The 12308-nt window shown below is 34.6% G+C and overlaps 1 protein-coding gene across 2 annotated transcripts in view; it reads right to left on the bottom strand.

The window, feature by feature from the left end:
- Rlf (RLF zinc finger) overlaps positions 1-12308 on the bottom strand; it is a 70297-nt gene that overhangs the window by 39507 nt on the left and 18482 nt on the right. The window contains exons 2-3 of one of the 2 annotated variants that reach the window (XM_026393437.2): positions 3896-4050; positions 2546-2627 (exon numbers count right to left, since the gene is read on the bottom strand). In XM_026393437.2, the coding sequence (XP_026249222.2) occupies positions 2546-2627; positions 3896-4050 (237 nt within the window). Of the gene's footprint in view, positions 1-2545; positions 2628-3895; positions 4051-12308 lie in introns of those variants that run through there. The other variant, XM_077791343.1, reaches the window with a different exon arrangement.

Raw genomic sequence — 12308 nt, 5'->3', positions numbered from 1 at the left:
GAACGCTTGCCTAGCATGCCCAAGGCACTGGGTTCAATCCCTGATACCACATAAAAATAAACAAATAAAATTAAAGAATTGTGTCCATCTACAACTAAAAAAATATTTAAACAAAAGAAAAAGTCATTTCAAGGCTAGGGTTGTGGGTCAGTGGTAGAGCACTTGTGAGGCACTGGGTTTGAGTCTCAGCACCACACATACATACATACATACATACATACATAATATCCACCAACAACTAAAAAATACATAGTAAAAAAAAAATCTTTTCAGGGCTGGGGATGTGGCTCAAGGGGTAGCGCGCTCGCCTGGCATGTGTGCGGCCCGGGTTCAATCCTCAGCACCACATACAAACAAAACCTAAAAAATAAATAAAATTCTCTCTCTCTAAAAAATTATTTTTTAAAAAAGAACCTATTATAAAAAAAACCTTTTCAGTGAATATTTTTATATCAATAGAAAAAAAGTCTGGAAGAGTTACATAGTTTAAACATGATTGAGAAATGTTGTATTTGTGGCCTTTTTTTTTAATATTTATTTTTTTACTTGTAGGTGGACACAATATCTTTATTTCATTTTTATGAAGTGCTGAAGATCGAACCCAGTGCCTCACACGTGCTAGGGACCAACTCTACCACTGAGCCACAACCTCAGCCCCTTGTGGCCTGTTCTCACAAAAACTGTTCTTTTGCTGAGCACCATCATCACATCTACCCTTAATCCCAGCTACTCCGGAGGTTAGGTTTGAGACCAGTTAGGGAATTTGGAGAGATCTTGTTCGGAAAAGACAGGGTCTGGCAGGGATGCAGCCCAGTGGTAAAGCACTTGCTTTGTATAGGTGAGGCCCTGGGTTCAATTCCCACTACCACAAAGCAAGCAAAGAAACAAAAAAGATTCTTTTGCTGAAAGTATCCTCAATACCATTTGGGCCTTGTCCACTTATTACATAAAATAAGAGAAATTCAGAGTTTTGTCTTTCAGATTTCAAAAGGGAGCATTTCTTAAATCAATACTCTTACCTTCATTAATTTTACTGAACACCTATTTAAAAATACAACCTATGTATCTGATAACCACTGAAAAACTTACATGGAGTAGGGAGAAGGGGTAGTGAGAAAGCATTTGTTTTATTCAGGCAAATAATCTTAAGAAAACAATGAAGAAATAGAGTATTTTCTCTAAAGACTAATAAAAATAATACTAATAGTGTTAAGAGTATGTGCTCTTCTGGAATGGCATATACCAGGATGAAACTACCAACAGGCCTTAAAACACAGTGACAAAAATCAATAGACTATGCTTAAAAGATGATTTTAGTAGCTATAAAGGCATGTGAAAAATTAGTACTGCATTACAAGGATTAAAATATGCTAAACCCGGTGTGGTGGTTCATGCCCGTAATCCCAGTAGCTCAGGAAGCCCTAAGCAACTTAATGAGACCCTGTCTCAAAACTGGGATGTGACTCAGTGATTAAGCATCTCTGGGTTCAATTCCTAGTACCAAAAAAGAAAAATAAGGAAAAAAAAAAAAAAAAAACAAGAACATGACAAAGATTCCTCTTCTCCCCAAAGAGAAAAACATAAACATAATTTCATTTTGGTTATACATCCCAAAGGAAAGAAATTTCCAGATAATGAGGTATGTTTTTTAATATGTAAATCTTTATTTGTCCCTATATGAAACAGATCCAAGAGTTTGTGTCCTGAAGAAAGCATTTAACAAAATAAGCTCTGGGCTTGAATGTGAGTGTTATTCTGGACAAGTTAATTAACCTCTCTCTATGCCTGTCTTCCTACTCGTAAATGGAGAGTAAAATCATCCTCAAATTATAAGGTTTATTTGACTAAAGGACATAAAGTCTGCCAGTATAGAGCAGTGATCATAATTAGTGATCAATAATTGAATGATTGCTATTATTTATTATGTCTATTTTTAAAAATAGTTTTTTGGTCTCCATCAGTAACAAGATTGTCTTCTGTTGCTGGCACTGTACTTGCTTTTTTTCATATCCTATCTCCCACCCTAATTTATCACTTTCTGATCTGCTTACCTAAGAAAGGTGACAACCAAGTCAATGTGAGAGCCTAAGTAGTTCTCTCATAAGTAAAATGCATGAACATAATCTATGCTACCATATAACCACATGTGATTTAGTTTTTTGTTTTTGTTTTTTAAATTATTTCTGTCATTCTGGGGATTAAATGCAGGGCCTCACACATATTAGGCTCTTCCACTGAGTTATATCCCCAACCCAGATTTTAAATTTTTGATAGCCTTATTCTGTCTATATTTTCAAATAATGAAAAATATTTGTTGATTTCCAAGCTATGTAAAGAAAGCAAAATCAAATGAAACAAAAACTCCATTTTTTTTTAACATACCCCCCTCATGAGGTAGACATTCTTTTTCTCATGTCATGAACTTACTATTGATATATAATGAACTTGTTTTTGTTTTAAATTTCTGATTTTAGTTTGCTGGGAGTAATTAAGTAGGTGTCTTGGATACCTATACAGAGAATATTTTGACTTAAAATCAACTCACCTGTAGAGACTGAAGGAATGGTACCCAGACTTCACAAGGCAGTTCACTTTCAGACACTGAAAGCAGTAATTCAAAACAACTCCTACCAAAAAAACCAAAAACAACTAAATAAGTATAAAATGGTGGTTACACTAATAATTACAGTATGAAAGCAATAGTGAATATACATTTTACATTTGATGAGATTATTTTAAACTTTTTCACTCTTCAAATTGATATCTTGGCTTTTCAACTTATATCCCAAACAGTTTTGTTTAAGTAGGAGGAACAGTTTTGGCTCCATAAATCAAAAACTGAAGCTCAAGCTATTGCTAATTTAGTTGTAAAGTGATAAATATATGTAACTGTCATCTATACAGGTTTCTGACACTTGAATAGGAAACACAATGATTAGCGAAGTCATTTCTTCATCACTAACAAACCAAGCAAAGAAAAAAAAAGTTTCTTTTTTGTGTCCTAATCATTACCCAGGCATAGGGAAAGCAATGACAGGAAGAATTTTTTAAAAAGAAAATGTATAATAACTTGAATAAAGAACAGCTCAAACAAGAGCTCCCTAAAATCTTGCAGAATATTACTTTATCACTCAGGGATTAGGATAGGTAACAGAAAATATGAGACTTGGCAGGAAGAACAATGGGATTATAAAACCAGGAATGTTTGTGTTCCGTAAAGGAATGATGTTAGAGGTTTTGGCTTTAAAGAACAGAAAGGAAAACAAGGCAGATCAGAGAAAAATAAAAGGAAATACCTAGACTAGAAGTTATCCCAGTAAACAATCTATAAGCTGAATAAGGTAATGCCAACCTAAACTTGAATAGCTGTTGTATTTTTTCAGTTTGCTGATGGACAATACATTAAAGGTGTAATTTTGTCTGCTACCAGGAAGTCAATATTAAAACAGCAAAATGACCATGGACCTTAGGATGGTAATTTTACATTGTATCCTGATGCTTTCTGCTGGTTAAATTATTCGTAGTTCAAGTAATATAATCAAATTGCAGGATTGCATGGTATTGTCCCCAAAGTATGTTGCGATCCTCAAAGACCACAGCAGTTTCCAGATATTCTGTCATCTGAACATATACCTAAGGGACAGAGGTAAAATGTATCATTCTTGGATTCTAAGAAAAAGTAAGAAAAAAGGCTCTAGAGGCAATAAGATTATGTTGTTTTGCTGGAACTCCACCTAGACTATATGATCTGGGAACCTGAAGAAAGCAAAGAGAATTTCATTCAAAATTATTAATTAATGGTGCTTTGAAGAATGTAATGTCTTTTAAAAAATAAGTCAGGCAAACACTATGACACAAGGTACTCAATATTTAGAGTGATTTATATTCAACTTACAGTACTAATCTGCCAAGCACTAAGAGGACATCTTCACATTCAGTAGTCAAAAATGGACGTGCACTGGCAAAACTTTGGATGGCAAGTCGATATACCTCCAGAAGATACACAATATGTTCTGATGCATTCTTGTTGCTTGCATATTGCAATAAAGTCTAAAAAATAAAAATATTTAATTATTTTACAATTAGAACTAATGAAACAATTTGTCTTTGTTCTCAAAAGCACTGACCTTCCTTTTCTTCTAACAGACACATACACCGTTTATTTGTCTTTTTAAGGCTCTGGTTTATTTAGAGGATACTATTTTCATCACTTAATTGTTTCCAGGACTTAAAAGGATGACTTATTCTTCTGATATGAGAATAAATTTAAAAGCAAAACCATAAAATGCCTACAGTTCTCTTTATAGCCCTGAAATGAAACAGTGAGTTTCATTAATACAACATTAACTTAAGAGAGAAAAAGAGGAGGAAGACAAGGGGTAAGGGTGAGGAGTTATTCTTACACAGGGCCCAATAGTTCTAGGGTTCCATAAAATCATCTTCTTCTCACAAAAAATTGATTAGGCTTCCAGAGATTAATTTATGTTGACCAAATTACAAAAGGCAAATTTTATATTATTTTTAAAAGGTTTATTAAAAAGAATTCATCATAAAGACCAAATGCCAGTTTATTTGCTCAAAACAAGGGATGATCACATCACCATGTAGCATCCCCGAATCCTTTATTGTAGCTGAGGAATGATAACTTCTGGTCAGCATGGAATTTAAATCAAAATTAAATGTAACTGTGATTAAAAGTTTGACAAATTACATGTGTCCTATCACTAAAAATTTGTTCAAATGTTGGTTTATGTTCTCCTTGGACAATGCTAAAAAAACTCCTGCCAAATTCTTATTTGAAGACTCTAGTTTCAAGGGATTTATTCTCTCTCCTATTATCATACACATTCTGACCAGGCTAGAGAGTTCCTAACTTACTTCTATAGGTAAGTCTTATTCTTAAAGGGTAGTTTTATCTTAAATACACTCTATCTGATATGAATTATTACCCCTAGAATAATTTCTTCAAAGATTCCTAACTTACTTTCTGTTTTTGATTTTCCTGCCTAGAAAACTACAAATAGATATGGCAAAACTTTGAATGGCAAATAGATATGGTTGCACTGCAGGATTCGACCAGATTTCTTGAAGCTTTAGTTTCTACAATAATGGTCCTTATTATCAGTTCTGATAAGTGAGATATGACAGCATGGTCATGGTTACTTAAAATTTTTAAGACCCTTATAAGGAAACATATGAGATAAGTCATTATACCATGTATAATGAAAATATTCCTAACCAACACATTGAATTGTCTGATTTTTGCACACTTTAATATCAGTCAAGCTATTTTAGTATGTCCAGTCAATTAAGTATCTTGCTACTTGGTTACAGTTATTTTAGGTAATTGGTTGCCTTCTATATTTTCAGAAGAGAATCATGTCACCATTTAATCAAATCCCAAATTTTAATAAAATGATGAGAGGATCATAAAACTGACCATCAAACAATTCTACCTCCCAGTTAAATGAGAAAAGGAATGTAAAATATGTGCCTAACTGTTACATAAATCATTTCTACTAATTTCTCAGAAGAAATTTATTAAAATCAATGTTAGGAATTCTGAATCAAGTCAGCAAATAACTTATTGCTTTTATCAGTTAATCTTAACAATCAGGGAACATTAAAATTTTAAATTGAGGGCTGGGGATGTGGCTCAAGCGGTAGCGCGCTCGCCTGGCATGCGTGCGGCCCAGGTTCGATCCTCAGCACCACATACAAACAAAGATGTTGTGTCTGCCGAGAACTAAAAAATAAATATTAAAAAAAAATTCTCTCTCTCTCTCTCTCACTCTCCTCTCTCACTCTCTCTTAAAAAAAATTTTTTTAAATTGATACTAGATTATTTTGGTAGTGTTGTGGATTGAACCCAGGGTCTTCTGCATGCTGGACAACCAGTCTATCAAATTATATCCCCAGCCTTTGATATCAAGATTTTATGATCTTTAAGTCAGATATTACGTCTTATCAATCTTTGTTAAGTTTACCATTCCTTGACCCACTTATTTTTTTTTAGTTGTAGTTGGACACATTAATTTATTTAGTGCTGAGGGTCCAACCCAGCACCTCTTACATGCTAAGCAAGTGCTCTACTGCTGAACACAGCCCCTCCTTGACCCACTTCCAATGGACATTCTCAAGTCTCCCTATTTGTAGAATACATTCACTTTTTTACTCATTTGATAACTATTGATAGTTTATTATTATCATACAGTTGCTAGGGGCTGGAGAAAGATAGGACCTACCTTCACAACCTTTGAGAATAAGTCAATATGACAGCTGAAACCACACATGCAAATTTACCAACTGTTAGCCAGGCATGGTGGCACATACCTGTAATCCTGTTAACTTGGGAGGCTGAGGCGGGAGGACTGCAAGTTTGAGACCAGCCTCAGCAACTTAGCAAGGCACTAAGCAATTTAGCCAGACTGTCTCAAACTAAAAAAATAAAATAAAAAAGACGGGGGATGTGACTTAGTAATAGGGCACCCCTGGGTTCAATCCTTGGTATCAAAAAGAAACAAGCAAGCAAGCAAACAAACAAAACAACCAACCAACTTTTGCTAGTACAGAAAAAGGAAGGGCAGAACACTTACTGACAGGATTGGTCTCTTCACAATCCCCAAGCCCACTAAGAGAGCCTCTGCCACCAATCTAATATCTTTTGATGCAGATATTCCATTAAGACTTCTATAAATTACACAATTTCAAATATTAAATTCACTGTGGAATGTTTGCTTACAATCTGCTCTATACTTTCTATATTTCTAAATCTACCCCCTCATGTTAGTTGAAATTAAATAGTGAAGTCTCCATAACATACCCACTATGAACATATTTCCAGTATTTGAAGAATCACTGGAACAATCTTCATTAATATCTTCCTCCCCTCAGCCCAGCACTGAGGATTGAACCCAGAGTGTTGTGCATGCAAGGGGCTAAGCTACCCTCCCAGCCCTCTATGATATTTTTTTTTAAATGCAAGATTAGGCTGAATGGGGCTGGGGATGTGGCTCAAGCGGTAGCGCGCTCTCCTGGCGTGCGTGCGGCCCGGGTTCGATCCTCAGCACCACATACAAGGATGTTGTGTCCACCAAAAACTAATAAATAAATAAATATTTAAAATTCTCTCTAAAAAAAAAAAAAGAAAAGATTAGGCTGAATGAATCATAGCCACCCAAATAACATTTTAAATACTTTATGTAAACAGAACCGCATCAGGAGCAGTAAAGATAAAAACAGAGATCTCTTGTTTCCCTTTTAAATTCTAGAAGACATTAACAAAACTGAAGGAGAAATGGGGCATAAATAATAAATATGACCCCTTCAAGTTCGGTGGCATTCTACAGAGATCAAATTGATGAACTCTTCCCTGTATTTCAGTAAAGTCATTTATTCCATCAACACTACAATGTGGGAGCCCAGTGCTGAGGATGGAAACTATCATTGCCTTTAAAAGATAATGCATACTGAGATTTTAAAAAAAAAAAATTAGCCAATTTAGACACTAAATTTGACCATTCTTAACAGGGATGCTTCCATTCACATCCCAAGTATATTACCCTCAGATCACTCTATCACGCCCTTGTTACATGCCTCAACTACCTATTATACATTCCTATCTGGATGTCTTTTCAAATCCTGAACATGTCCAAAACCAAACATCTTCCCCAGCAGATATGCTCTTCCTTCCACATTCTATCTGCCTCCTTTCAGAAGCCAAAACTAAGAAATTATCTTTGAAACCCCCATTCCAAAGTTAAGTGTTGTATTCAGGATTTGAACTAGGGACATCTAGCTCCAAAGACCAAACTTAATTACCATGCTTTACATCATCTCAGAATGCACAAGTCCACAACTTTCTTAAGTATGTTTTCAAATTCTGCTGCTTCTTCCCAAGCATTATCTTTAATATTTTGTAAAAAGTAGTATTGTGGTCATCATTTGGCCTTCTTCCTAAGAGTTTACATCTAATTTCCATTCTAAAGTGCCCAGTTTTCCAACAATGGTGCTGAAAACCCATATTTTAGAATGTTAGTGGTTCATACAAACCTGACAAAAGATAGCTGGTGTTTATTCTGAAAACTAACCATCCCATGGCAATAGGAACTAATGTGATTTTAACAGAGAAAGGTATGCATTATTTTGAATTTTGCATACAAAGCAAGAAACTTTTGTATGATTTAAATTTCTTAGCACATGAGTGTCTCAAAATCATAAATTTGAATAAAATGTGATCAATATTATATGAATTAATTTCTACAAGGAAGCAGCACTTGAGCTGGAATCTCTGAAGTATAAAAAGCTAAGTTTTAAAATGCAAAGATGAAGGCAATGGGAGGACTCCAAGGAGAGCAGCTTGAACAAAGTCAGAAAATGACTATGACAGATGGGGGATAAATGGTGAAGAGACTTAAATATCAGTTAATAATGAGGAAGTATTGAATGTTTCCTGTAAAGAAAATAAGCTGGGTATGAGATGAAACAAAACAGGAAGAAAAACAGCAGGCTGCTTATACTGAGAGAGTAAATGGCTAAAATAAAGTATAATCCTAAGTCTTTTACTTATCTGTCACTGTGCTCCAACTCACACTTTGTATATTAGTTACAGTTAACTTTTTTTTTTTTTTCTCTTCTAGGAACTGGGGATTGAGCCAGGGGCACTCTACCACTGAGCTACATCCCCAATCCTTTTAATTTTGAGACAGGGTATCATTAAATTGCTGAGTCTGACCTCCAACTTGTGATCCTCCTGACTCAATGTCCAAATTAGCTGAGACTACATTTGTATACCAACACTCATGGCTATGGTTGATTTTTTTTAAGGCCAAAACCAAAAAAGACCTACTTGTTAGTCCATTCACCTATCTATAATTTTTCTTCTGTAATGATTAAATCTTATTATTCATCATCTCAACCTACCAAGATTATTTTTAGATATAGATTCTGTTAGGGATTTAAGGATGCTTTCTAGCTTTGTTTCATTTTCAATTTCAAAACATACCTTCTGCTATTTTGCCATAATAGTAATATCATTTATTGTACTATTACCACTACTCAGAAACAGAATACTGTTAATAAGTAATATCAACATTCCTTTAATGTTTAAAGTATTTTAATAGACTCATGCTATATGTCTCTACATTTATTGTAAAGTTTTCTTCAACATCAGTATCCTCATGGCTGTACAACCTTGTGTGGCTACCACAACTTATTACCTAATTTTCTATTTATGGACACATGCTTTCTAACTTTGCAGTATTATATATAACACTGAAATGAGTACTGTATGCCTAACTTTTTCCATGTATTCATGACAATTTTCTTAGAATAATGTCCTATAAATAGAATTGCTGGGTGCATGATTTTGAAGACTTTACAGAGTATCAAATTGTGCTCCAGAAAATTTGTTCCAATTTACATTTCTATTATCAGCATAAAATGGTGACAGACTGAGGAGCTATCACAATTATTATATATTATAAATTAAACACAATTTTTTTGAGGACCAGCATGTTTGAGAATATATAACATTTTGTTTACTCAACTTACAATCTTTTCATCACTTGTGGTTGAGAAAAAAATTGTTTCTTTAATGATATAAACTTAAAATTTAATTACTGGAGCTATCAATAAAGGACAGAGGTCAGGTTGGAGGGGACAGCAGGGGGCATGGGGTTATTAATGATGGTAGAATGTAGTGATCATTATTATACAAAGTACATGTATGAAGACACAAATTGGTGTGAATATACTGTGTATACAAGAAGAGATACGAAAAATCATGCTCTATATATGTAATAAGAATTGTAATGCATTCCACTGTCATATATATGGTAAAATAATTTTCAACAAGTAGACCATGAGTATTCACTAGTGTCAGGGAAACCAGATAACCATATGCAAATCAATGAAGACTGGACCTTACCTTAGACTAGACACAAATATCAATTCAAAATGTATAAAAGACCTAATAACTGAAACTACAAAACACTAGAAGAACACATAGGGGGGAAAGCTTTGTAACAGTGGATTTGGCAATGATTTCTTGAACAGCATACCAAAAAACACAAACAATAAAATAAAAATAGATACTAGTCTACATTAAAATTTAAAACTGTGCACTGAAGGTCTCTTATCAACAGAGTAAAAAGGCAACCCACAAAATGGGAGAAAATATTTGCAAATCATGTTAATGAATTAATATTTAGAATACATTTAAAAATTTCTAAGTGTCAACCACTTAAAAACAATTTTTAAATGGGCAGAAGACTTGAATATATATACAAATGGCCAACAAGCACATGAAAAGATGCTTAGTACTACAAATTAGGCAAATGCAAATCAAAACCACAATGAAATACCACTTATGTTAATCAGGTTTTTGTTGCTGTAACCAAAATACCTGACAAGAATAACTTAGAGGAGGAAAAGTTTATTTGGGCTTGCAGTTTTAGAGGGTTAGTCTATGGTTGGCTGACTCCATTGCCCTGGGCCCAGACTGAAGCAGAATATGTGGCAGAAGGGTGTGGTGGAGGAACACTGCTCCCTTCATGAAAGCCAGGAAGCAGAGAGAGGAGAAGGCGCCCCTGGGGAGATGAACCCTTTCAGGGCAGTCCCAGGTGACCTACCTCCTCCAGCTGCGCCCACATGCGTACCTTACCACCCAGTCAGCCCATTCAAATGAGAATGGACTGATCAGATTACAGCTTTCATAATCTAAACATTTCACCCCTGAATATTCCCAAAATAACACAGGAGCTTTGGTGGGACACCTTATATCCAAACCATAACACCACTTGATACCCATTTGGATAGCTATTATAAATTTAATTTTTTAAAGTGTTGGATGTGGAGAAATTGGAACTTTCCGTACATTGTTGGTGGAAATGTAAAGTGGCACAGCTGCTATAGAAATAGTACAATGATTCTTCAAAAAATTAATCAGGAATACCACATGATCCAATAGTTTCACTTTAATTATTTACCCAAAATAATGGAAAGCAAGATCTCAAAAATGTATTTCGAGAATTATATTTACAGCAGCATTATTATCAACAGTCAACAGGTAGAAGCAACCAAAGTGTCCATAAACATGAATGAATGAACAAAATGTGGTACATACATATGATGGAATATCATTCAGGCTCAAAAGGGAATCAATTCTCACACATGCTACAATATGAATGAACCCTGAGAACAATATGCTAAGGAAATAATCAAGTTACAAAGAGATTCTGTAGTTCCACTTTCATAACGTACCAAATAGTCAAATTCAGAGACAAAGGGTAGAAAGAAGGGTGACTGCCAGAGGCTAGGGAAAGGGAAGAATGAAGAGCTAGTGTTCAATGGGTACAGAAAATGTGAATATACCTAATGCCACTAAATTGTGCACTTAATGATTGAGGCCAGGTGCTCTTGGTACACACCTGTAGGCCCCTTACTCAGGAAGTTGAGGAGGAAGGACCTCTTGAGCTCAGGAATTTGGGGTCAACCTGGACCATGGCAAGACCTCCATGGCAAAAACAAAAAGTTAAGACAGGAAATTGTATGATATATATATATATATATTACCAGAATTTTTTTTTAAGTGCTGTCTCAAGATTTTAGATTAGAAACCCTTAAGAAACCAAAGCAAGTATGCAAAAGAAAGATCATGGGGTGGGGGAGAAATGAAGAAAAATATAAATTATCTCCAATTTTTGCTTCAATAGTTCAACACATCCAATTCGTTTTGCTTCAATGAATTGCTACTCATTTAAAAAAATTGTAATTATAGTAGAACAGAATGCCATTATTTTATTTGTTTATTTTTAGGTGTTGCTAAGGATTGAACCCAGTGCTCAGTGGCAAGTGCTCTGCCACTGAGCTACACCTCCAGCCAGAACTGCTACTCTTAAAAGATCTTCATATATTTTTTTTAAGTCTGGAGATTTTTAAATCTAAGCTTTATCATACTGGGTAAAAGTACCACAATCTGAGGCAACTGTGTAAAACAGACTAGAACAACACACATTTTGGCTGTTTGGATTTCAATCAATGCCCTATCATTTATAAGATAATCTATCTAGATCATGAACTAAAATAAAATTCTATGCAGGTATGAGCTTATCAGGATAAACCCAACTACTATATAACGATAAAGCTCTAACTTAAGGGGAAAAAAAAATATATATATATATATAATAAAATAAAATTAAAAAGATAACCTCTCTGGGTCTTGATTTTTTCAGATTAATCAACTGATATCGAAAACCTGTTTGAACCAGACACTGTGCAATAGTTTTGGTGTTTTGTTTTGTGGTACT

This window comes from Urocitellus parryii, chromosome 11, assembly GCF_045843805.1.
Source record: "Urocitellus parryii isolate mUroPar1 chromosome 11, mUroPar1.hap1, whole genome shotgun sequence".
NCBI lineage: Eukaryota > Metazoa > Chordata > Mammalia > Rodentia > Sciuridae > Urocitellus > Urocitellus parryii.
Note: the sequence above shows the minus strand (reverse complement) of the source record. Positions and strands in the feature narration are given on the sequence as shown.